We start from the raw sequence: 27,428 nt of genomic DNA, 5'->3' as shown, positions 1-27,428 counted from the left end.
AAATTGTCATAATAGATAAAGAATTCTAAGTGCAAAAGATGTTCTTTTTCCATTATCATTTGTGACAGTGTAATGCTGGAGATTGGTACTTTCACAAAGTTAGTGTCCAAGTTAACTGACATGTATACCCACAAGCAAAGTTTTGTACAAGCACTTGCATTTTTAGACACAAATATTTTACACTGTGTTTGCAGCTGTTTGTTCTTATCATTCCCATTCAACATTTGGAGGCTTATTTCACTTTGCTGGCACACACATCAAAACAGTAGCAACAGTTGTTCTTGCCAGGCTGAGAGTAGTGCTGATTTCACTGTATCTGGAGCTACCTGTCTGTAAGTAACAAAAACAAAATCTCTGTTAAAGGTAATTCCTGTGATTTCAGGCAAGGCCCCTGCGATATGTTTTGCAGTTGTGTGCTGAAATTTTAGCTTGTGCCATGCTTACAGAACCAAACTTCAGAAAGCTGCTTTAGTTTTCCAGTGTCTTCAATTAGTTCTCAATATTACATCAATAAATCCATAAAATACTCCTCGTAGTGTTAATAGTCTTTGATTGCAAAGTCTTTTAACACTTCAGAATCAGATTTAAGATTATGGGCAAATGTCATGAAATTTGTTGTAGTACATTGCAATACATAATAGTAAAATCTATAAATTATAATATGTAGATATAAATAAGAAAATTGAACTAAATAAATATTGATAAAAGAGAGGGGAAAAATAATGAGGTAGTCTTCATGGGTTCATTGTCCATTCAGAAACCTGATGGCAGAGGGGAAGAAGCTGTTTCTGAAACACTGAGTGTGTGTCTTCAGGTTGCTGTACCTCCTCTTTGTTGGTAGCAATGAGAAGAGGGCGTGTCCTGAATGATGGATGCCACCTTTATGAGTCATCACCTTTGGAAGGTGTCCTGGATGCTGGGGAGGCTGGTGCCCATGACAGAGCTAGCTAAGTTTATAACTTTCTGCAGCCTTTTCTGATTCTGTGCAGTGGCCCCTCCCTTCGTACCAGTCCATCATGCAACCAGCTGGAATTCTCTCCATGCTATATCTGCAGAAATTTGCTAGTATCTTTGGTGACAAGCCATTTCTCAAACTCCTAATGGAATTTAGCCGCTGTTGTGCCTTCTTTGTAATTGCACACATATTTTAGGAACCTTATGGAAAACACATCCTCCTGCCTGTTAGTGCACAAAAATGCACAAACTAAGATGGTGCTGGTGATATACAGTGATGTTTTGAAAGCAGTTCACAGAACTACTAAATTTAATCTTTTAAACTATGATCGCTGTGATCCACAGTTTGTGTAATTTCCCTTTAAGAAACATGCTTTTGAACAGTCTAAATGAACTAGCGATTGTACCACCTCCTGAAGGACTCAACAAAGTTGACTCTCAGGAACTTAGCTACTACAGATGGGCTGGAGACACAGGAATCTTGGGTCCCACGTCACCGGGTTCAGGAACAATTGTTGCCCTGTGGCTATTGTGCTCCTGAATCGGTTCAATGGCCTCAGCACGGAACGGACTCCGCAGCCTGTGGACACGCTTTCAGGAACTCTGCAGCTCATCTTCTGAAGTATTTATTTACCTTGTATTACTTGCATGGTGTGTCTTCTCGTGAACATTGGATGTTTGTCAGTCTTGGTTATGTGTGGTTTTTTGATGGATTCTATTGTATTTCCTTGTTTTCCTGTGGGTATCGGCAAGATAATGAAGCTAATGGTTGTATAAGGTATATATACTTAAATGATAAATTTACTTTGAACTTAACATGGAACATTGACATGGAGGAGTACAATATGGGAACAGGTCCTTCGGCCCGTGATTTGGTGCTGATCTAGTTAAGCTAGTAATTAAATGCCTAACTTAACTAATCCCTTCTATCCCTCTATTCTTTTCACAGTCATGTACCTACCTAAGAGCCTCCTCTTCGATTTTCCTCTACTCCCAACCCATAGCACATTCCCCGCACCCACCACTCTCTGTGTAAAGAAGCTTGCCCTGCACATCCTCTTTGAATTTACCCACCTTCACCCTAAATGCACATTTCAACCCTGGGAAAAACATATGGCTGTCTATTCTGTCTATGCTTTTCATAACCTTATGAGCTTCTATCAGGTCTCCCATCAGCCTCTGCTGCTTTAGAGAAAATAACCTAAGTTTGTCCAACTTCTTAAAGCACATGCCCTCTAATCCAAGGAGCATCCTCTTCTGCACTTTCTACGAAGCCTCCACATCCTTCCTATAATGGGGCACCCAGAACTGAATGCAGTACTAATCTGCATTTGATAAAGCTGCAACATACCTACGCTCAGTGACCACGTTATTAGGTACAGGAATGGAACCTGGTCTTCTGCTGCTGTAGCCCTTCCACTTCACGGTTGGTTGTGTTGTGTGTCCAGAGATGCCCTTCTGCACACCACTGTTGTTATTTGAGTTACTCTCATTTTCCTGTCAGCTTGAACCACTCTAGCCATTCTCCTGTGACTTCTTGTTAACAAGGACGCCACAGTAGTGCAGCAGTCAGCGTGAAGCTTTTGCAGCCCGGGATGCCGGAGTTCAGAGTTCAGTCCCGGTGTCCTCGGTAAGGAGTCTGCGTGTCCTTCCCGTGGAATGTGTGGCTTTCCTCTGGGTGTTCATGTTTCCTCCTACAGTCCAAAGACGTATCAGTCAGTAGGTTAACTGGTCATTGTAAATGTTCCCGTGATTAGGCGGGTTGCTGGCAGTGCAGCTCGAAGGGCCTGTTCTGCGCTATATCTCAAAATAAATAGATGAGGCGTTTTTGCCAGCAGAATTGCTGCTCACTGAATGCTTGTGATTTTCGCAGCACTACTTGTAAATTCTAGTGTCAGGTCTGCACAGGCATTCTCCACTATTCGCTTCCAATTCACCACCTGCAGCCTAATTAAATCCAATGCTCATGTACAATCCTTGTTCACTCATTGAAGCAGCCAGCTCCATGTTTTCAGTTCCCTTGTTGCCTTGTCACGTTACATATCCGTTCTGTCTTGTTTTGTAGCCCTTGGTGGCTCATTATTTTGCAGTTCAGTTTAAAATGTCGTTTACTGTTAAAACATCTCTGCTGCTCTGTGTCTGGGTCGGGTCTCCTCTACACCTCCTTACGGGATGAGTGAACCAACGATTGATCCAACGGTGTAGGCTCACCTGGAGGAATTCATGCATCTCCATGAGCACATGATCCTGAAGCAGCAGGAAACCACTGACCATCTGCTCACCACTCTCCATCTTGATACAGCAGCCCTGCACCAGTCAACCTTCCCCTCAGAGCACCAGATTCATTGCCCAAATGCTTTACTGGATCCCCAACCTGATGACGCAACTTCCTGTCCCACTTTGAGCTCCAGCCATCTCTATAGTGTATGGACCAAGCCAAAATTGCCTGCGTTGTCTCTCACCTGACTGGGCGAGCTCTGACCTGAACCACCACTAACTGGGACAACAAAACCACCATTTTTAATAAATATAAGGAATTCACTGTCGAGTTTTTGACCATCTGGGAAGTGGAAGGGGGACAGTCAATGGGATACTTCACCTGCGTTAAGACACGCTCACTGCTGTCACACCGTGGAATTCTAGACCTTCAAGGCAGGGTGGGGCTGGAATGCAGAATTGCACATGGCCCATTACCATCACGGCCTCTCAGAGTGCTTGAAAGACGAGCTGTCTACCCAGGAGACACCCATCAACCTCAAAAGCCTCATCATTCTGACCCCCGAATTGACAAACGTCTTATGGAACCAGATCATCAGCCAGAATCCCAGTTCCATTCCTAGAACCATTTCAGCTGCAGGAACACATCATCAACACATGAGAGGGCATCAGAGAGCACCATGAATCCATCCAATTCCTCTTTATGAATCCATTCAATTCCTCTTTATCGACTCACCATACACTCTTCTCATCTTGGGTTACTGCCGGCTCTTCTCTCACGACCCTCACTTCACTTGGTCATCCGGTTCACTGCTGAGCTGGGGACCCACCTGCCTGCAACCTCAGTTGATTTCACCTCGTAAATTCATGGAGACCGAGGAAACGCTTGAACTCACCAAAACCACACAGGAATATCACAACTTAGTCACTGCCTTCAGTAAGAGATAAGCTAGCACCCTGCCGCCTCTCAGACCATGCAACTGCGCAAACGATCTCTTCCCAGGCACCACCCTTCCCCAAAGTTCTCCCTCTCCCCTCTTGAGATTCAGGCCATTAAATCACCACCTCGCCGAAGCGCCTCGGGGAGTGGGGGGGCTTCATTCGACCATCCCCGTCCCTGGCTAAATGCAAAATTCTTCTTTATCAAGAAGAAGGATGGGGCTCTATCTCTGCATTGACTTTTGTGGACTCAACAAATAAGAACTGCTACCTTCTCCCCTTGATGGATAACGCATTTGAAACAATCTGCGAGGCCCTGATCTTCATCGGATTGGATCTATGGAGTACACACAACCAGGTCTGCATCCACCAGGGAAGTGAGTGGAAGACAGCATTCATAACACCCACTTGGCACTTCACATTCTTGGTAATGCCTTTCGGACTTTCCAATAGCTACAGCGCCCTTGGGTTTCTCTGACTTCTACCGCTGTTTTACCAGGAACTACAGCCAAATCACTGCTCCTCTAAACTACCTCACAGGTGACCTGGTCTGCTGTCGCGGATCACGGGTTTGAAGAGTTCAAGAGACTGTTCAGCACCTCTCCATTCTTTGGCATCCAAGCCCCTCTGGATCTTTTGTGGTAGAAGTGAGCACATCTGATATGGGCTCCGGGGCCAATCTCTCCCAGCAAGGACCAGGCAGGAAGACCATTAGACATAAAAGCAGGATTAGGCCAATTGGCCCATTGAGTCTGACATCATTCCATCATGGCTGATCTGTTATCCATCTCATCTTCATTGTCCTATTAGACCATAAGGCACAGGAGTACAATTAGGCCATTTGGACCATCAAATGATGGCACAAAGGTGTGTCATTGAATAAAAGACACAACCTTGTGCTTCCTTCTCATGCAGGTTCAACTCTACACAACTCTTTTACGGTGTAGAAGATAGGGGGCCACTTGCCATTAAAGGGGTCTTGGAGGAATAGAGACATTAGCTGATGGGAAACCTCAAACCCTTCCTGACTGAACGGACCATCAGAACCTGACATTCATACAACAGGCCCATCAGTCAATCCATGACAGGCTCACTCAGCCTTTTCTTAGAGCAATTCAACTTCATTCTCTTACTGACCCGGCTCCAAGAACACCAAGGCAGACACCTCAGCTGAAACTGAGATTGACTCTCAGCCCATCATTCTATCCTCCCAGATCATCGCCCTGATCACCTGACATCTTGTGAACCAATCCACCAGACCCTACAGTAGAAGCCCGCTCCCACCAACACACCCGGCAATGGTAGCCGTGCACTCTGAGGCAGTCCAGTGGGCCAATTCCTCATCCCTCTCCAGCCATCCAGGCCCACGATGGACTCTGGATTTTCTGCAATGCCTGTTCTGTGGCCCACCTTGATCACAGACAGACGCCAATTTGTCGTTGCCTGTCCTCAGTGTGCCCAGTCCAATTCCTCCAACCAGAAGCCATCTGGCCTTCTGTGGCCTCTACTGGATCTTCTAATCCTGTGGTCTCACATTGCATGGATTGCATGGCAGGTTTCCATCTTCCGGTGATTGTGACAGTGGTGGGCCAGTTCTCCAAGGTGGCCCAATTCATTGGTCTCTCTAAACTTCTTTCAGTCGCTAAGATGACAGACTTTGCTCTCCCATATGTAGTTCACCTCCACCGTTTCCTTCAGGCCATTGTGTCAAACTGGGGCCCACAATTAATCTCATGCTTCTGGCAAGCCTTCAATTCCTTCCTCCGCACCTCAGTGAGTTTGTCCTCTGGTTATCGTCCGCAGAGCAACGGCCAGTCAGCAAGTGGAGAAGTATCTGTGATGCTCCACCGTCTCTATCCCTTCCACATGGAAATAATATCTGCTCAGGGCCAAGCTGCCCCACAATCTACACACCTCATCTGCCATGGGTGTATCGCCCTTTGAAGTGCTTCATGGCTACCAGCCCCTGTTGTTCCCCATGGAGGTTCCGTCACCAGGGCTCTGGTTCTCTGACGCCACAGTTCTTGGAAAAGAGCACAGAGGGCCATTTGCACTTATTGTCACCAGGCTAACCACCATCAGTGCTCAGCCACACTTCTCCAGCTTGGGGACCATGTCTGGCTGTTCCCTGCACATCGACCCCTGCAAACGCTTGTCCTGGTCCATTGGTCCCTTTAAGACTACCTGTCACTTACTGTCTCTGGCTGCCACTGCCCCTCAGGATCACACCTACCTTCCTCATGTCTTTTCTCAAGCCTGCTGCCCATGGACCACTCAACCCATCTGAGCCTGCACCTCTGGAACCCAGGGTGGTGGAAGGTGGTCCAGTGTACACGGTTTGCTGGTTAATGGATTCATGTTGTTGAGGATGGGGTGTGCCATAGCTGGTCGACTGGAAGGGTATAGCCCAGAGGAGAGGTCTTGGGTGCCGTCCAGTTTCACCTTAGATCCATCGCTTATCAAGGAGTTCCACCAATCCCATCCAGGTCGTCCTGGGCTGTCGATTGCCGGCAAAAGGAGGGAGAAGGGTCCTGTCAGGCCTGCATAGGCGGTATTCTGGTATCTGTCCCCCACTTTTCCTTCGCTACATCGACGACTGCATTGGCGCTGCTTCCTGCACGTATGCAGAACTCGTTGACTTTATTAACTTTGCCTCCAACTTTCACCCTGCCCTCAAGTTTACCTGGTCCATTTCCGACACCTCCCTCCCCTTTCTAGATCTTTCTGTCTCTTATCCACTGATGTCTACTATAAGCCTACTGACTCTCACAGCTATCTGGACTATTCCTCTTCTCACCCTGTCTCTTGCAAAAACGCCATCCCCTTCTCGCAATTCCTCCGTCTCCGTCGCATCTGCTCTCAGGATGAGACTTTTCATTCTAGGACGAGGGAGATGTCTTCATTTTTTAAAGAAAGGGGCTTCCCTTCCTCCACTATCAACTCTGCTCTTAAACACATCTCCCCCATTTCACGTACATCTGCTCTCACTCCATCCTCCCACCACCCCACTAGGAATAGGGTTCCCCTGGTCCTCACCTACCACCCCACCAGCCTCCGGGTCCAACATATTATTCTCCGTAACTTCCGCCACCTCCAACGGGATCCCACCACTAAGCACATCTTTCCCTCCCCCCCTCTCTCTGCATTCCGCAGGGATCGCTCCCTACACAACTCCCTTGTCCATTCGTCCCCCCCAACCCTCCCCACTGATCTCCCTCCTGGCACTTATCCATGTGAGCGGAACAAGTGCTACACATGCCCTTACACTTCCTCCCTTACCACCATTCAGGGCCCCAAACAGTCCTTCCAGGTGAGGCATCACTTCACCTGTGAGTCGACTGGGGTGATATACTGCGTCCGGTGCTCCCGATGTGGCCTTTTATATATTGGTGAGACCCGACGCAGACTGGGAGACCGCTTTGCTGAACATCTACGCTCTGTCCGCCAGAGAAAGCAGGATCTCCCAGTGGCCACACATTTTAATTCCACATCCCATTCCCATTCTGACATGTCTATCCACGGCCTCCTCTACTGTAAAGATGAAGCCACACTCAGGTTGGAGGAACAACACCTTATATTCCGTCTGGGTAGCCTCCAACCTGATGGCGTGAACATTGACTTCTCTAACTTCCGCTAGGCCCCACCTCCCCCTCGTACCCCATCTGTTACTCATTTTTATGCACACATTCTTTCTCTCACTCTCCTTTTTCTCCCTCTGTCCCTCTGAATATACCTCTTGCCCATCCTCTGGGTCACCCCCCCCCTGTCTTTCTTCCCGGACCTCCTGTCCCATGATCCTCTCGTATCCCCTTTTGCCTATCACCTGTCCAGCTCTCGGCTCTATCCCTCCCCCTCCTGTCTTCTCCTATCATTTTGCATCTCCCCCTCCCCCTCCAGCTTTCAAATCCCTTACTCACTCTTCCTTCAGTTAGTCATGACGAAGGGTCTCGGCCTGAAACGTCGACTGCGCCTCTTCCTATAGATGCTGCTTGGCCTGCTGCGTTCACCAGCAACTTTGATGTGTGTTGCTTGAATTTCCAGCATCTGCAGAATTCCTGTTGTTTGCAGTCTCCACCCAGCTGGCAGGAATCACCTGCCACTCATTTCCAACTCACCAGCCTATTTAAACCCAGCTCTCATTCACAATCCTTGTTCACTCATTCAAAACCAGCCAGCCTCAACCAGTTGCTCCTAGCCTTCAATTACCCTGTCTTGTTAAGTGTCTGTTCCTTCTCGTTTTATGACCCTCGTGGCTTATTATTTTACGGCTTATAAGTAAATTATTGTTCACTAATAAATCATCTCCACTGTTCTGCTTTTTGTTCATTTCCTATTCATTCTCTGTGCATTTTCTGATATCTAGAAACTGTTGTGTGTGAAAATCCAAGATCAGCAGTTTCTGAGCTACTCAAACCCACCCCATCTGGCCCCAAAAATCACTCCATAGTCAAAGTCATTTGGATCACATTTCTTCCCCTTTCTGATGTTCCTGCACATCCTTTTGACCATGTCTGCGAGCTGTTATGCGTCGAGTTGCTGCCACATAATCAGCGGATTACGTTAACAAACAGGTGCAGGTCTACCTAATAAAGCAGCCACTGAGTGTAGTTTTCTGGCTCTGAAAATCAATGCAGGCAAGCATACCATGCAGCTTCTTTACCGCCCTATCCATCTGTGCAGGCACTATGAGGGAATCCTCTGGATATCACCACTGCGAAGGCTCCTGCCGTTAACAGTGTACGTTTACATTCAATCTCCCAAAGTGCAACACGACACAGTATCGCAGAATCGATGCTTATCAATATTTCATAATGTAGGCATAGTTTTAAAAAAGACAAAAAATATGACAGTTTAGTAAAATATTTGGAGGTTTTGTGTCTGTAATGTAGCAGACATGCTAAGATAGGTATTAGTGGAGGCTTTGTGTAAAGAGAGAGAGAAGCATTAGTTGGGTCAGTTAATCTAACATCAAATGTGGGCGTATTAATGGGAAAAAAATCCAAGTACAGCAGGAATCAGCATTTAGAGTGACACTGATTTTTCAAGGACAGCATCAATTTGTTAAGGTAATACTGAGACATTAGCAATTGAAATTGCTGGAAGGAAAGCAGAGGAGATATTGAGAACACTGACACAGGTATGAAGCACACAATAGCCTTCCACTGAGTGGTGCCATTTCTGTGAGGTGTTAGGCTGTGGATACTCACCATCAGTTTGTCTTTGTTTAGGATGAGCATTGCATCATGGGAGAGAAGAGACAGTTCCGCAAGCGAAAAGTATCGTCATGGTGCATTAAGGGGAAGAACTTCACTTCAGCCCTTTTGTCAAAACCTTGCCAGTGCACAGCATTTGACTTTGAATGGTAATGAATTGGCTTTTGTAAATAGAGACTTGTTTTACTAAATTAGAACTGTAAATAGAATGGCTCAAAGCTAAAGTTTGTGTGGTTTAGCAATTAGTTTACAAAAGCAATGTCATTCCTCTGCATCACTTAAATAAATACAGTAAATCTTAAAAGCAGCGTTTGTGAAACATGTGAATTTATTGTTTTGGTTATTGTATGGAACGCACTTTGTATATATTTGTTTGAATGTGTTGCATTTGAAACCCCTAATACATAGATAACTGTTAAGATAATGGGAAAAGTAACCTGAATTTCCTGGTGCAAAGCCTCATGTAACATTTGTACAAGTATCGGGGCATTTTGTTACACCTTCATAGGAAGCTATGGCACAGAAACAGGCTTTTGGCCCACCTAGCCTATGCAGAACTATCAGTCTGCCATGTCTCATTGATCATAGCCCTCCATACCCCTCAATGTACCAATCCAAGTGTTACAATCAAACCCATATCCACCTCTTCCGCTGACATCTCATTCCACACTCATGACCCTCTGAGTGAAGTTCTCCCTCATGTTTCCCTTAAACATTTCATCTTTCACCCTTAACCCATGACCTCTAGTTCTAGTCTCACCCTACCTCTGTGGAAAAAGCCAGCTTGTATTTACCCTATCTATACTTTTCATAAATTTGTATACTCTTATCAAATCTGCCTTCATTCTTCTACGTTTTCAGGAGTAAAGTCCGACCCTATTCCACGTCTCCCTATGACTCAGGTTTTCAAAGCTCAACAACGTCCTTGTAAATGTTCTCTTTCAATCTTATTGATATCTTTCCTATAGGTACTGTAGGTGACCAGAATTCCATATATTGTTCCAAATTAGGCCTCACCAATGTCTTATGCAACTTCAGCACAGCGTCCCAGCTTCTCTACTCTGTACCCAGTGTGCTAAAACCTCTCTTTACGACCCTATCTACTTATGTTGCCACTTTCAAGGAATTTTGGATTTGTATTTCCAGGTCCCTCTGTTCTACCACACTCTTCAGTAGCCTCCTTCCAAAGTGCAAGTCCTTCCATCTGCCATTTCCCCAGCTGGTCCAGATCCAATTGAAAGCTTTGCTAGTCTTCCTCACTGTCTACTTGGTGTTATCCGCCATTTGCTAATCCAATTTGCTACATTATCATCCTGATTGTTGATATAGATGACAGGCAATAATGGACCCGGTCCCGATTCCTGCAGCACTCCACTAGTCAGAGGCCTCCAGTCAGAGAGGCAGCCATCTGCTACCACTCTCTGTCTTCTCCTGTGAAGCCAATATCTAATCCAATTTACTGTCTCACCCTGAATGCAAAGCAGCTGAACCTTCTTGACCAAGGTCCCATGTGGGACCTTGTTAAAGGCGTTGCTAAAGTTCATGTTGGCAACATCCACTGCCTTTTCTTCATCAGCTTTCCTGGTAACTTCCTCAAAAAACTCTGTAAGATTGGTTATATATGCCTTAATCACACACAACACCATGCTGACTATCCCTAACCATTCCTTATCTACCCAATACTTAGATATCTGGTCCCTTAGAGTACCTTCCAATAACTTTCCCGCTACTGATCTCAGGCTCACTGCCCTATAATTTTCTGGTTTATTCTCAGAGCCTTTCTAAAACAGTGGAACAACCTTAGCTATCCTCCATTGCTCCAGTATCTCATCTGTCACTAAGGATGATATAAGTATCTCTGCTAGGGTCCCTGCAATTTCTGCGCTTGCCTCCTGCAGGGTTCAGGGGAACATCTGGGGATATAGCCACCCTAATTTGCCTCAAGACAACAAGCATCTCCTCCTCTGTAATCTGTGTAGGCACCATGACCTCACTACTGTTTTGCCTCAGGAATAACTGCAAAGAGAATGCTAATGTGTAAAATCTGTCTCAGCATTATTAAACTGAGTACTTAGACACTATTCCTAGTGCAGAAATGTACAAAGATAGGAGCAGTAAAAGGCCTTTCGACCTTTTAATTCTGCTGCATGATTCAATATGATCTTGATTGATACTCTATCTCAAAGCCATCATTTCCGCTTTTTCCCATGGATGCCCTTTGTGACTCAAAATCCATCTACCTCCTTAAATATATTCAGGAACTTGGCCTATTAATTTAGAGATGCAACACATTAACAGGCTCTTTGAGCCCAGCTGATCCCTTGCCACCCAATTACATCCATGTGACCAGTTAACCTACACGTCTTTGGAATGTGGGAGGAAACTCACTTGGTTACGGGGAGAGCTTGCAAAGTCATTGCAGACAGCAGCAGAATTGAACCCTGGTTGTCAGCACTGTAAGAGCATTTCGCTAACTACAATGCTACCATGCTGCCTCATCTGTGCTAGAGAATTCCAAAGGCTCACTGTGCTGTGAGTGAACAGATCGCCATCCTAGTTTCATATCCTGAGACTGTGTTTCTGGATCTGTCAGCCCGAGAAGTATCAGCTGAGCCCCAGCAGAAAGTTGTTAGTTTCAATGAGATCTCCTTTCATTCTAAACAAGAGGAAATACAAGCCAAGTCAACCTAATCTTTCCTCATGCACGTTTTCCACCATCTGAAGAACTGTTTTGGTATTGTAGCCGTACAACCTGCTTCAGATTGTGCTCATTCGAGGTTAGTAGCCAATTTTTTCCTTCATTGTAGCAATCAGCATGCTTAAATAGTTAATATTTAATACATAAAACAAAAGTATTGCAACAGTGATCTAGGTACAATCTACCAATTTCACATACTTACTCAGTAAAAATGGGGTACCCAAGTCATGTACATGACATTCATTTCAACGTGAGACTATGATTCCAGTCAGACACTAAATTAACTAAAATTTAACAAAGACCAGAGAACAGAACAGCACAGGAACAGGTTCTTCAGCCTAAAATGTCATGCCGACCCTGTAAATCAAAATCTTCAAAATTCAATCCCTCCTGCCAACACAATCTCCAGATCCTCTATCTTTCTGACATTCATGCATAAGGTGCCTGATCATGTGCTTGATAAGGTGCTACACATGAGGCTGCTTAATAGATAAAATCCTCTGGCATTTCAGGAAAGATACTAGCATGGATAGAGGAATGGCTGACAGGCAGGGGGCAGTGAGTGGGAATAAAAAGGGCCTTTTCTGCTTGACTGCCAGTGACTAGTGGTGTTCCTCAGGGGTCAGTATTGGGACCTCTACTTTTCACGTTGTTTGTTAATGATTTGGATAACAGAATTGATGGCTTTGTAGCAAAGTTTGAGGATGATATGAAGATAGGTGGAGGGGCAGGTAGTGCTGAGGAAGCAAAGCGATTGCAGCAGGACTTGGACAAATTGGAAGAACGGGCAAAAAAACGGCAGATAGAATACAGTGTTGGGAAATGTATGAATGCATTTTGGTAAAAGGAACAATAGTGTGGACTGCTATCTAAATCGGAGATGGTTCAAATATCACAGGTACAGAGGGATTTAGGAGTCCTGTGTAAAACTTCCAGAAGGTTAATTTGCAGGTTGAGTCTGTAGTAAAAAAGGCAAGTGCAATGTTGGCATTTATTTCAAGGAGAATAGAATATAAAAGTAAGGAGATAATGGTGAGGCTTTATAAGGCACTAGTCAGGCCGCACTTAAGAGTATTGTCAACAATTTTGGGCCCCATATCTCAGAAAGGATGTGTTGTCATTGTAGAAAGTCCAGAGGAGGTTCATGAGGATGATTCTGGGAATGAAGGGGTTAACATATGAGGAGCATTTGGCAGCTTTGGGCCTGTACTCACTGGAATGTAGAAGAATGCGGGGGATCTCATTGAAACCTATTGAATGTTGAAAGGACTAGATGGGTGGATGTGGAGAGGATGTTTCCTATGGTTAAAAGTATCCAGAACTAGAGGGCACAACCTCAAAATTGAGTGGTGACCCTTTAGAACAGAGGTAAGGAGAAACTGTTTTAGTCAGAGACTAGTAAATCTGTGGAATGCTCTGCCACAGACGGCAGTCCATGGGTATATTTAAAGTGGAAGTTGATAGTTTCCTGATCAGTCAGGGCATCAAAGGATATGGCGAGAAGGCAGGTGTATGGGGTTGAGTGGGACCCGCGATCAGCCATGATGGAATGGCAGAGCAGACTTGATGTCTGCCTATGTCTTATAATCTTATCTAAATGTCTCTTAAAAGCCTGTAATGTATTTGCCTCTACCACCATACCAGACAGCGCATTCCAGGCATCCACCACAGAGTAAAAAAAAACACCTCTCACATCCCCTTTGAACCTGCCCCCTCTCACCCTTAATGGATACCCACTGGTATTAGACATTTCTACCCTAATTTAGAGCTTCAGTGAGGAATTTCTACCCCTCTATGCTTAATGCAGTGTTGTTACTTAACTTGAAAGTTATTTAGAATCTGTATGGTGGATTGTCAACATGTCTGCCAGCCATCAACATGCATAAATCAGTATCTGTTTAAAATCATAATCAGAAAAGAATATTGGGGTGTAAACAACAGGTTTCTCATTCATCATGCCTAATGGTAAGTTATAAATCTACTCCTATGTTGGAGTATTTCTAACTGCTCTTTGTTTCTTTTTGTTTTGCAGTGATTATGGATTTGAGCAGCAAAATAGTGGTAGATGTGTCCCTGCATTTTGGTACAACCCAGATTCCCCTTCTGAGGACTGTAAGTTGGGACAGTTATACACCAGAAGCTCTGGGTAGGTACTGCATGTCTGTCAAAGACAATACTTCATAACCTCTGATTCATTAAATCAAAAGCCAATCCCTTCCTTCCTTCTCATTCACTCTTCACATCTTTTGGTTTGCATATGTTGTTCCACGTGATAAGTTATTAATAGCATTCGTCTAACATTTTATTTTGACCATAAACAGCAGTCTTCTCCTCATCCCTTCTTCCTCTCAATAACAGACTTTCATGGATGCAGTATTGGTGATTTAAGAACATAGGGCAGCACAGTGGCACAGTCCTGACCTGTGGCAGAGTTTGCACATTTTCCCCGTGACTACATAGGTTGCTTCTCACATCCTGAAAATATGTGGGTTGGTGGGTTAATTGCCCACTGTAAGTTATCTCTAGTGTCTAGATGAGCAGTGGAATCGGAGGGGAGTTGATAGGATCACAGGGGGAATAAGATTTGGGACGGCACAGTAGTGTAGTGGTTAGCACAATGCTTTACAGTACCAGCAACCTGGGTTCAATTCCTGCAACACACATCAAAGTTGCTGGTGAACGCAGCAGGCCAAGCAGCATCTGTAGGAAGAGGTGCAGTCGACGTTTCAGGCCGAGACCCTTCGTCAGGGTCTCGGCCTGAAACGTCGACTGTACCTCTTCCTACAGATGCTGCTTGGCCTGCTGCGTTCACCAGCAACTTTGATGTGTGTTGCTTGAATTTCCAGCATCTGCAAAATTCCTGTTGTTTGGGTTCAATTCCTGTCGCTTCCTGTAAGGAGTTTGTACACTCTCCCTGTAACCACATGGGTTTCTTCCAGATACTCTGGTTTGCTCCCACAGTCCAAAGACGTACCAGTTGGTAGTTTATTTGGTCATTGTAAATTGTCCTGTGATTAAGCTAAGATCAGGGAAAACCGAACGGCGTGTCTCAAAGGGCCAAAATGGCCTATTCTGTGCTGTATCTCAATAAGTAAATAAAAAAGATGTATTAGGGCAGAAATGGTGTAAGAATGGACGCATGATTGAGTTTCCAACTCCCCAGCACCATACTTGACTGTCGGTATGGATTATTGTGCTAGATTTCTAGCATTAAACTGATTAGAATTACTATTGAGTCATGGGTGACACGATACAACAGAGCTTTGTGTCCCCAAACAGTCCTTCCAGGTGAGGCATCACTTCACCTGTGAGTCGACTGGGGTGATATACTGCGTCCGGTGCTCCCGATGTGGCCTTTTATATATTGGTGAGACCCGACGCAGACTGGGAGACCGCTTTGCTGAACATCTACGCTCTGTCCGCCAGAGAAAGCAGGATCTCCCAGTGGCCACACATTTTAATTCCACATCCCATTCCCATTCTGACATGTCTATCCACGGCCTCCTCTACTGTAAAGATGAAGCCACACTCAGGTTGGAGGAACAACACCTTATATTCCGTCTGGGTAGCCTCCAACCTGATGGCATGAACATTGACTTCTCTAACTTCCGCTAGGCCCCACCTCCCCCTCGTACCCCATCTGTTACTCATTTTTATGCACACATTCTTTCTCTCACTCTCCTTTTTCTCCCTCTGTCCCTCTGAATATACCTCTTGCCCATCCTCTGGGTCACCCCCCCCCCCGGTCTTTCTTCCCGGACCTCCTGTCCCATGATCCTCTCGTATCCCCTTTTGCCTATCACCTGTCCAGCTCTCGGCTCTATCCCTCCCCCTCCTGTCTTCTCCTATCATTTTGCATCTCCCCCTCCCCCTCCAGCTTTCAAATCCCTTACTCACTCTTCCTTCAGTTAGTCCTGACGAAGGGTCTCGGCCTGAAACGTCGACTGCACCTCTTCCTATAGATGCTGCTTGGCCTGCTGCGTTCACCAGCAACTTTGATGTATGTTGCTGGTGTTTTAGATTTCACCCAGTTTCTATTTCTCATAAGTTAAAGTTCAGCGGTGTACACACATATACAAAATAAGTATAAATTTTCTCATAGTTCGTTGTGTTTTCTTTTTTTTAAATTTTATTTTTATTTGGATAAGGAGTTCACAATTATCATGTACTTTGTTCACACATATAACCTTTTCCATTTTTTATATGTATAAAACTACAATTATTTATACATTCTTAAGTACACATTGAGATGATATAAAAGCAAAATAAACATTTAAATAGATAATTATGTACTGTGGTAAATCTAACCTATTAGGCTAAGTAATGAAATTAGTTGTTAAGAAAAATGGTAATAATAGTTTCCATACAACCCTATTTGGCAGAAAGCTAAATTAATAAATTTGCTATTAGGAATATATTCTATTTGGTGCTCATTGCTTCTAATAAATATGGACAAATCATTATTCTGAAATATTGATATACAGTGGATTCCAGTTAATGGGCATCAGTTAATCAAGCCAACCACTTATTTGGGACAACTTTTAAAGAACAAAAACTAATTGAGAAATAGTCAGGATTCCATTCATCTCTTTGGAGACCATACCGATTAATTAGGGCAGGAGGCCGTTGCCGAACAGTTTCTAACTAGCGTTAGTTGCATGCATTTGCATTGCCATTAGACACACACTGTGCTTCGAGCAAACTATCTTTAATAGTGTCAGTTGCATGTGTTTGTGTTCAAAAAATAATGATTTTCATCACTGGTAGTTATCAAGATAAGCTGTAAAACAATTTAGGCAACATACATCAAAGTTGCTGGTGAACGCAGCAGGCCAGGCAGCATCTATAGGAAGAGGCGCAGTCGACGTTTCAGGCCGAGACCCTTCGTCAGGACTAACTGAAGGAAGAGTGAGTAAGGGATTTGAAAGCTGGAGGGGGAGGGGGAGATGCAAAATGATAGGAGAAGACAGGAGGGGGAGGGATGGAGCCGAGAACTGGACAGGTGATAGGCAGAAGGGGATACGAGAGGATCATGGGACAGGAGGTCCGGGAAGAAAGACGGGGGGGGGGGTGACCCAGAGGATGGGCAAGAGGTATATTCAGAGGGACAGAGGGAGAAAAAGGAGAGTGAGAGAAAGAATGTGTGCATAAAAAAGAGTAACAGATGGGGTACGAGGGGGAGGTGGGGCCTAGCGGAAGTTAGAGAAGTCAATGTTCATGCCATCAGGTTGGAGGCTACCCATACGGAATATAAGGTGTTGTTCCTCCAACCTGAGTGTGGCTTCATCTTTACAGTAGAGGAGGCCGTGGATAGACATGTCAGAATGGGAATGGGATGTGGAATTAAAATGTGTGGCCACTGGGAGATCCTGCTTTCTCTGGCGGACAGAGCGTAGATGTTCAGCAAAGCGGTCTCCCAGTCTGCGTCGGGTCTCACCAATATATAAAAGGCCACATCGGGAGCACCGGACGCAGTATATCACCCCAGTCGACTCACAGATGAAGTGATGCCTCACCTGGAAGGACTGTTTGGGGCCCTGAATGGTGGTAAGGGAGGAAGTGTAAGGGCATGTGTAGCACTTGTTCCGCTTACACGGGTAAGTGCCAGGAGGGAGATCAGTGGGGAGGGATGGGGGGGACGAATGGACAAGGGAGTTGTGTAGGGAGCGATCCCTGCGGAATGCAGAGAGAGGGGGGGAGGGAAAGATATGCTTAGTGGTGGGATCCCGTTGGAGGTGGCGGAAGTTACAGAGAATAATATGTTGGACCCGGAGGCTGGTGGGGTGGTAGGTGAGGACCAAGGGAACCCTATTCCTAGTGGGGTGGTGGGAGGATGGAGTGAGAGCAGATGTACGTGAAATGGGGGAGATGCGTTTAAGAGCAGAGTTGATAGTGGAGGAAGGGAAGCCCCTTTCTTTAAAAAATGAAGACATCTCCCTCGTCCTAGAATGAAAAGCCTCATCCTGAGAGCAGATGCGGCGGAGACGGAGGAATTGCGAGAAGGGGATGGCGTTTTTGCAAGAGACAGGGTGAGAAGAGGAATAGTCCAGATAGCTGTGAGAGTCAGTAGGCTTATAGTAGACATCAGTGGATAAGCTGTCTCCAGAGACAGAGACTGTTTTGCTCACTACAGTTTCAAGCATTCAGGCTTGGAGATGTCAGAAGCAGACGGGAGTGCTTTCACTACTTCAACAAGTTAGAAACTATGAAGAATTTGAAGGTATCAACAAGCATGTTGAATATTACAATGAAAATGAAGATTTGGAGGATGCAGTCATCAATGGCATTTTATGAATGCAGTCCATTATCTACACTAAGTGTCTGTGTTGATTTAGTTCATTTAAAGAAGAAGAAGATACTTTATTGATCCCAAAGGAAATTACAGTGTCACAGTAGCATTACAAGTGCACAGATATACAAATATTAGAAGAGAAGTAAGAGAGAATAAAAAAATGAGTTTTCTCAAACAGTCTAACAGGAGGGGTCATCACTTCCCCAACTATAGGTTGAGTTCATTATAGAGCCTAATGGCCGAGGGTAAGAATAGCCTTGCATCACTGTTTGGAGCAGCGCAGTTGTCTCAGTCTATTACTAAATGTGATCCTTTGTTCAGCCAAGGTGGCATGCAGAGGGTGAGAAGCATTGTCCAGAATTGCCAGGATTTTTGGTTTGGTCCTTAGCTCTACCACAGCCTTCAGTGTGCCCAGTTTGACTCCTATAACAGAGTCAGCCTTTCTAATCAGTTTATTGAGCCTGCTGGCATCACCCGTGTTGATGCCATCACCCCAGCACACCACCGCATAGAAGATTGTACTGGCGACAGAAGACTGGTAGAACATGTGAAGGAGAAGCCTGCATACTCCAAGGGACCTCAGTCTCCTCAGGAAGTAGAGGTGACCCTGGTCCTTCTTGTACACAGCCTCTGTGTTGGTGCTCCATGCAAGTCTGTCATTCAGGTGCACCCTCAGGTACTTATAGGTCCTCACCACATCCATGTCATCACCATCAATAGTAATAGGGAGCAGTGGAGGTTTAGTCTTCCTAAAGTCCATCACCATCTCCTTTGTCTTACTGATGTTGAGCTGCAGATGATTCTGCTTGTACCATTTGACACCAGGGCCCTGTATTCATCCTCCCGTCCTTCCTTCAAACACCTAACTATTGCTGAATCATCAGAGAATTTCTGCAGATGACATGACTCGGTGTTGTATCTAAAGTTTGAGGTATGCAGGGTAAACAGGAAGGATGCCAATACAGTGGCCTGAGTCCCCAGTGCTCTTATGGCCATGTCTGACACACAGTCCTGAAGCCACATAAACGGTGGTCTGTCAGTCAGGTAGTCCATTATCCACCAATACAATGATAGTGCCAGCCTGCATTGACCAGAGCTTTTCCCCCAGCAGTGAGGGCTGTATGGTACTAAAGGCACTTGAGAAGTCAAAAAACATGATCGTCACAGTGCTGCTCTGCTTATCCAAATGGGAGTACGCTCTGTTCAGCAGGAAGATGACAGCATCATCGACTTCAATGAGATTCTTGGTGGGCAAACTGCGGGGGTCGAGAGCTGATCTGATCAGGGATTGGGGTCAGCCAGAACCAAGGTCATCATGATGTGTGAGGTCAGGGCCACTGGACAGTAGTCATTCAAGACTTTCTGTCAGCCTTTCTTGGGCACTGGCACCACACATGATGTTTTCCACAGTCGGGACCCTTTCCAGGCTGAGACTCAGATTGAAGATGCACTGAAGAGCTCCATACAGCTGCTTAGCACAGTCAAAAAGACGAGATGGGGATGAATTCCTCCGTCAATACGCATTAGGAACTAATACATAGTTTTGTAGTATTGCATGAGTATTGTTTATGTTTTAATTAGTTTTGTCTTTCATTTAAATACATAATCTGTTACTCAGTTTGTCTTTTAAACCATTTCCATGAAACTTTGACTGATTGGGGCAGCCCAATAATTGGGCAAAATGTACTGGTTCTAATGTATCCAAATTAACTGGAATCCACTCTATATCTGGCGTCAGCATATGTAGTATCACTTTCAGAGGCAACGGTAGTGCTAGTGTACATCATGGAGGGCAATGTGGACATTGTACATGCAGAATTCCTGATCTGTTCTAATGCTCTACGATCTTGATTCAAATATGAAACATTTTGACACCAACGCAAAGCAGTCACGGAAATGACATGTGCTTCATTCTGAGGTGTTTCTGCAAAAAGAAAGTGACACTTTAGGTGTTGATCAACCTGCTGATGGCTTGTTTTCATTCAGAAACTCATGACTGGCTGTGAATTTGTCAAAGCCACTGCTTTGAAGTAATTTTGATTAGTACTTTTCATTCTAGACTGGGAAACATCCTGGGAAAAAAAATCCAATTGGCAGGAAGAAAGATACAGAGAGACATGCATGAAGTATTCAGTGTGCTAATTTCCCTCTCCTTCACTCTATCTCTATACTTAATGTGTGGGATATGTGTAACTGTATATATTGGTCTGAAGGCTTAAACATTCCATGTGTTGGGCAGTTACAGGAAGGTGGCACTCAACCTCTGTAAAGGTGGTTTGGACAAAAGGCAAGGTTCCATGCAGCTCCGATGCCCACTAATGGCTCCCAGAGGGCTCCGTATAGTCACAAAAGGAGAAAGGCTAGCAGTCAACCCTGGCGACGATGTTACATTCTTGATATCTCAGAGTCAGGTAACAGTGCTTTTCTGATTGTAGATGAATATAATTATAGTTTTATCATCCAATTAATATAATGTTGTGACTGTGAGTGAAGTCAGAAGAGTGACAGTGAAACAGGTGATATGGAAGTCTTTATTCATTGCAACAAGCTGGCATTCTTCTGGAGACACTCACAGTAGACTCTCTCAAACTAAAAGTACATTTAATTTTTATACCCTTAAAATCAAATTTAATAGAGATTATTCCATAATTACAATGACATCATCTACCCCAATATTTTGGGTTGACAGTGCTTCCTCTGCATTACATATCTACAGTGGGAAACATCTCTGAATGTTCGAACACCCCTGTTGGGACAAGCTAATTGACACATTCTCTTAAAAACTTATGAAGACAGAGAGCCAGTTGCCCAAGAGTAGTGTTTGTGCAAACTGACTTCTAAGTCCACAATAGATCAGCTATTGATTGCAACTATACCTGTGACAATGATTGATATGCTCAGTAACAACATCAGCCTGATCTGTCAGCTTGAACTCATGTCACAGTGGTGCAAATAACTTAGCTCATGTGGCCTGGTTAGATGCAGGCCAATTAAGACAACCCCATTGTCTTATCATTTGGCTGATGCATATTGTCACCATTTTGCAAACCATAACTCTTGGTCTGCTTTTAACTTCTATTTTCTGCTTTCAATTTACAATTTAAAGTAAGAACTGAAGACTGATTCTTGTTTGAATTAATATTTGCTATATTCGCATAAATCCAAAATACTCCTTAACAACATAAGATGCATACTAATACAAAAAAGTGGATATTGTTAGGAGATACAAGAGGTTGCAGATGTTGGAATCTGGAACAACAGACAAAGAGCTGGAGGAATTCAGCAGATCAGACAGCACCTATGGAGAGAAATGGACAGTCAATGTTTCAGGTCAAGAGCCTATATCTGAGACCTTTCCTTTGTTTCTTTGTTTGTTGCATCTTGATATTCTTGTGTAGCTTTCACAAAGAACGAGTACATTCATCAGTTAAGTGTAAGTGTAGTTTTATTTCCATCATTACACAGCTGAAACATTATCAATCATTATTTAATTGACCCCTTACTTTTAAAGTAGGGATCAATTAAGTAATTAGTGTCAATGCAATTAATGTGGATCAATACTTTTAATGATTAAGCATACATTGATAATTTACCTATTGTACATCAACAGTCAGTTAATGCAATTAAGTTCAAATGCATATATTCTGTAATTATTACCATTTGGTAATCTTAGCCATTGGACTATTTTTGTCAAAGCAAATACAGTCTATAGAACGCAAACAACAGGAATTCTGCAGATGCTGGAAATTCAAGCAACACACATAAAAGTTGCTGGTGAACGCAGCAGGCCAGGCAGCATCCTGGCGAAGGGTCTCGGCCTGAAACATCGACTGCACCTCTTCCTAGAGATGCTGCGTTCACCAGCAACAGTCTATAGAACACAAGTAACATCACTTTTAAAAATATACCCCTTGTAGTTTGTCCTTTTGTCATTCATCACATTTTTGATTATCTGTTTGTGAGTCAGTGCACACACTGTCAGTGGTCTATTAAGTGTATCATTTCCATCCTTAGTGAGACAGGCTACTTCATTGCAGACAACAGACTGATCCAGGAACCTTCTTAGTTTTAAGGCTGCAACTTCCAGTGCAATTACCCAGCTAGTGATTAGAGAAATTCAGTTATTTCCTTTTGCTTTTTAAGTAAATCAGACTAACATGCAGCAATGAGACAAAGTCAAAGTGAAGATAATACTTTTACTAAAATGTCCTTTATAAAGATTCTGATTCAAGAGCAACAGAACCCGATAATGTCGTTATTGTGAATGTTCTGCCCTCAGTATAAAGCCTTGACCCCTACCACTTAAAAGATGATAATTTGTAGTATTTTTTGGCAATTCACTAAAATCCACATCTTTGAAATGTAGGAAGTTCTAGAGGGAGAGGATATAAGAGCAGGGATGTGATGTTGAGGCTCTTTAAGACACTCGTGAGACCACACTTGGAGTATTTTGTGCAGTTTTGAGCTCCTTATTTTGGAAAGGATATACTGACATTGGAGAGGGTTCAGAAAAGATACACGAGAATAATTCCAGGAATGAAAGAGTTCCTGTATGAGGAATGTCTGGCAGCTCTTGGGCTGTATTTCCTGGAGTTCAGGAGAATGGGGGGGTGGGGGGGATCTCAGAGAAACATTCCAAATTTTAAAAGGCCTGAACAGATTAGATATGGCAAAGTTACTTCCCATGGTAGGGGAATCTAGGTCAAGAGGGCACACTTCAGGATATCTCAGGGCTTTCTCATGGTTCTGATATTCTCATTTACTATCTGATAATTATTTTTGTAATAAAGAACCCTGGTTAATACTTTCTCTGCCTCTGTCCTAATGGTACTAAATACAGTATCTGCACTACAGAAATCAGTAACGTTTCCCAACTGGAAAAAAGCCTGTGGTATGTCGAATTATCAGGTGAACCAGTAGATTTTGGGATACTGCAAGTCTGTCTTTATTGATGCTTTGCTGCACGCTTGAGTGGAGGAGGAGGGTGCTGATGCTTGTTTGCTGGTGAGGGAGGGGGGTCGTTGCCTTGCTGCTGTCCGTGTGTGGGACGGGGGGTTTGGGCTTTTAACTGTCATTCATTCTTTGAGGCAGTTCTCTGTTTTTGTGGATGTTTGCGAAGAAAAAGAATTTCAGGATGTATATTGTATACATTTCTCTGACATTAAAAGTACCTACTGGAGGCACTAGCCTGGGATTACATTTGGTGGCTGAAAATTGATGATGACATTGAGCACATTGTCTGTGCATGCGACCCATGCCAGCAGTCTCGACCTTTAAACACTCCCATAGCATTGGCCAACCGAACTCTGGAGACATTTACACGTAGACTGCGCAGGACCACATGCTATTAGTGGTTGTTGATGTGCATTCTAACTGGATCGAGATCAAAGTGGTGAAAACTTCGACCAGCCGGTTGATGATAAACATTTTACGCACACTATTATGTGCATATGGAATGTCTGATACTGTCGTCTGTGATAATGGTCCCGTGTTACAAGTAAGGAATTTAAATTACTTTTAACATGACAATGGAGTTTGGTTGCTACGTATGTCCCCTTACCACCCATCATCAAACAGTATTGCTGAAAGAGCTGTTCAGACTGTCAGGCAATGGATATACATGTTGAATGGAGACATACACACAAGAATCAATCGGTTTTTGTTTGGGTACTGAGTAATTCCACAAACTACCACAGGTTTCACATCGCCTGAGCTATTGATGGGCTGCAGGTTGCATTCCTGATTGGATTTATTGCATTTGGAGCCAGAAAAACGAGTTACATGGTCAGCACAACATTGTGGGCCGAAGGGCCTGTATTGTGCTGTAGATTTCTATGCTCTATGAAAAAGTGGGTGTGAGATGTGGCAGTGACCACGATAGCTGGGATGGGGATACTTACAACTTCATATATTCTATCCACTTTCCTTTGAAAATCCTGATAAAATCTAGCATTAAAGTCCATGCAAAAATGCATGAGCGTTCATCTGGAAGTATACATTTCCAATTTATGCCAGCAAGTAGAATCAATTACAGAGAGCCTTCGCATCAGCTGTAACTCTGACGTAAATTACAGGAATAAAATCAACTGCATGTGTTAACAAGATCACAGCTGCTACCTTTGATTATAGTTGTCAGGGATAACAAATATATATATGTATTTTTTTATGATGATCACAACATTCTATTAATAATCTCAGAATGGGCTAAAGATTCCAATATTGTTCTGGTTTGTAACTGTACACAGCTGAAAATGATGCAAAAGTCATCAGAACTTCCTTTGTGAATATGGTACCATTCAGTTGACAAATCATTTTCCAAATTTAGATTTTGTTTTTGTAACAAAATTTCTATAATGCCAGCATCAGAATATGTGTAACCTAATTGTGTATTTTTTTGCAAAAATCTTCATTGAAATGTTAAGTTGCTTCTCCCAACTGATTTAGATTTACAAAGTAAATAGCAATTAGAACACGGTAAATATTTTGAAGAATCAGGCAACAATTGGCTGATCATTGCAGTAGGAAATCAAAGCTTTCAAAAATGTAGTAAACTGAAGTAGCAGACTTATATTTTTGGAATTGTGTAATTCAAAATAAAGCTTATCAAGACTGTAAAATCAGGAAACAAGTTAAAATAATTCTTTCTGATCTGCCTCTGCTCTTAGTCATTTCCTGTGGCATTTATTCTAATCCATACCTATTAATGTCTGTACACACAAAGCATCTTAAAGGGTGATCTCACTGTTCTGTCATCAATGTAGTCACCTGCTTGATGTTCATTTAGGGAAATAGGGTTAACAATGGACTGGGATCGCATGCTAGAGCTTTAAGTGTCCAAAGTCAGCAATAAAATAAGAGCAGCACTAACATAGTCTCAAATGAAGGTATCTGAAATAAAATCTCCTTTGATTGAAAGTAAAACTTTTTGTAGTTCACAATTACAAAAAATATCGTTGTGCCAGCTGGACTAGAGTAAGAATAGATATATATGTGTACTGACTGACGGACCAACAGGCTAGACAGAACTAATCGGTAAATGCCAGATAACACACATAAAAGTTGCTGGTGAACGCAGCAGGTCAGGCAGCATCTATAGGAAGAAGTACAGTCGACATTTCGGGCCGAAACCCTTCATCAGGACTAACTGAAGGAAGAGTTAGTAAGAGATTTGAAAGTGGGAGGGGGAGGGGGAGATTCAAAATGATAGGAGAAGACAGGAGGGGGAGGGATGGAGCCAAGAGCTGGATGGTTGATTGGCAAAAGAGATATGAGAGGATCATGGGACAGGAGGCCTAGGGGGAGCAGGGGGGAAAAACCCAGAGGATGGGCAAGGGGTATAGTGAGAGAGACAGAGGGAGAAAAAGGAGAGAGAGAAAAAGAATGTGTGTATATAAATAAATAACAGATGGGGCATTAGCGGAAGTTTGAGAAGTCATTGTTCATGCCATCAGGTTGGAGGCTACCCAGACGGAATATAAGGTGTTGTTCCTCCAACCTGATTGTGGCTTCATCTTTACAGTAGAGGAGGCCGTGGATAGACATATCAGAGTGGGAATGGGACGTAGAATTAAAATATGTGGCCACTGGGAGATCCTGCTTTCTCTGGTGGACAGAGCGTAGGTGTTCAGCGAAACGATATCCCAGTCTGCGTCGGGTCTCGCCAATGTATAGAAGGCCACATCAGGAGCACCGGACGCAGTATATCACCCCAGCCGACTCACAGGTGAAGTGTCACCTCACCTGGAAGGACTGTCTGGAACCCTGAATGGTGGTGAGGGAGGAAGTGTAAGGGCATGTGTAGCACTTGTTCCAGTTACAAGGATAAGTGCCAGAAGGGAGATCGGTGGGGAGGGATGGGGGGGACCAATGGACAAGGGAGTCGCGTAGGGAGTGATCCCTGTGGAAAGCAGGGGGGGCGGGAGGGAAAGATGTGCTTAGTGGTGGGATCCCGTTGGAGGTGGCGGAAGTCACGGAGAATAATATGTTGGACCCGGAGGCTGGTGGGGTGGTAGGTGAGGACAAGGGGAACCCTATTCCTAGTGGGGTGGTGGGAGGATGGAGTGAGAGCAGATGTGCGTGAAATGGGAGAGATGCGTTTGAGAGCAGAGTTGATGGTGGAGGAAGGGAAGCCCCTTTCTTTAAAAAAAAAGGAGGACATCTCCCTCGTCCTAGAATGAAAAGCCTCATCCTGAGAGCAGATGCAGCGGAGACGAAGGAATTGCGAGAAAGGGATGGCATTTTTGCAAGAGACAGGTTGAGAAGAGGAATAGTCCAGATAGCTGTGAGAGTCAGTAGGCTTATAGTAGACATCAGTAGATAAGCTGTCTCCAGAGATAGAGACAGAAAGATCTAGAAAGGGGAGGAAGGTGTCGGAAATGGACCAGGTAAACTTGAGGGCAGGGTGAAAGTTGGAGGCAAGTTAATGAAGTCAATGAGCTCAGCATGCGTGCAGGAAGCAGCGCCAATGCAGTCGTCGATGTAGCGAAGGAAAAGTGGGGGACAGATACCAGAATAGGTTTGGAACATAGACTGTTCCACAAAACCAACAAAAAGGCAGGCATAGCTAGGACCCATACGGGTGCCCATGGCTACACCTTTAGTTTGGAGGAAGTGGGTGGAGCCAAAGGAGAAATTATTAAGAGTAAGGATTAATTCCGCTAGACAGAGCAGAGTGGTGGTAGGGTCCTGACGAAGGGTCTCGGCGACTGCACCTCTTCCTACAGATGCTGCCTGGCCTGCTGCGTTCACCAGCAACTTTGATGTGTGTTGCTTGAATTTCCAGCATCTGCAGAATTCCTGTTGTTTGGTGGTAGGGGGGAACTGGTTAGGTCTGGAATCCAAAAAGAACCGGAGAGCTTTGAGACCTACCTGATGGGGGATGGAAGTATATAGGGACTGGACATCCATGGTGAAAATAAAGCGGTGGGGGCCAGGGAACTTAAAACCATCAAAAAGTTTCAAGTGTGAGAAGTGTCATGAACATAGGTAGGAAGGGATTGAACAAGGGGGGATAAAACCGTGTCGAGGTATGCAGAAGTGCGTTCGGTGGGGCAGGAGCAAGCTGAGACAATGGGCCTACCTGGACAGGCAAGTTTGTGGATCTTGGATAGGAGGT

The 27,428-nt window shown here is 44.2% G+C and overlaps 1 protein-coding gene across 3 annotated transcripts in view; it reads left to right on the top strand.

The window, feature by feature from the left end:
* Nucleotides 1-27,428, top strand: part of sorcs2 (sortilin-related VPS10 domain containing receptor 2) — a 738,192-nt gene that overhangs the window by 660,073 nt on the left and 50,691 nt on the right. For all 3 annotated transcript variants that reach the window (XM_063046317.1, XM_063046318.1, XM_063046316.1), the window contains exons 16-18: nucleotides 9,339-9,472; nucleotides 14,054-14,167; nucleotides 20,553-20,724. In XM_063046317.1, coding sequence (XP_062902387.1) covers nucleotides 9,339-9,472; nucleotides 14,054-14,167; nucleotides 20,553-20,724 — 420 coding nt within the window. The remainder of the gene's footprint in view (nucleotides 1-9,338; nucleotides 9,473-14,053; nucleotides 14,168-20,552; nucleotides 20,725-27,428) is intronic.

The sequence above is a fragment of the Mobula hypostoma genome, chromosome 4, assembly GCF_963921235.1.
Source record: "Mobula hypostoma chromosome 4, sMobHyp1.1, whole genome shotgun sequence".
Classification (NCBI taxonomy): domain Eukaryota; kingdom Metazoa; phylum Chordata; class Chondrichthyes; order Myliobatiformes; family Myliobatidae; genus Mobula; species Mobula hypostoma.
Note: the sequence above shows the minus strand (reverse complement) of the source record. Positions and strands in the feature narration are given on the sequence as shown.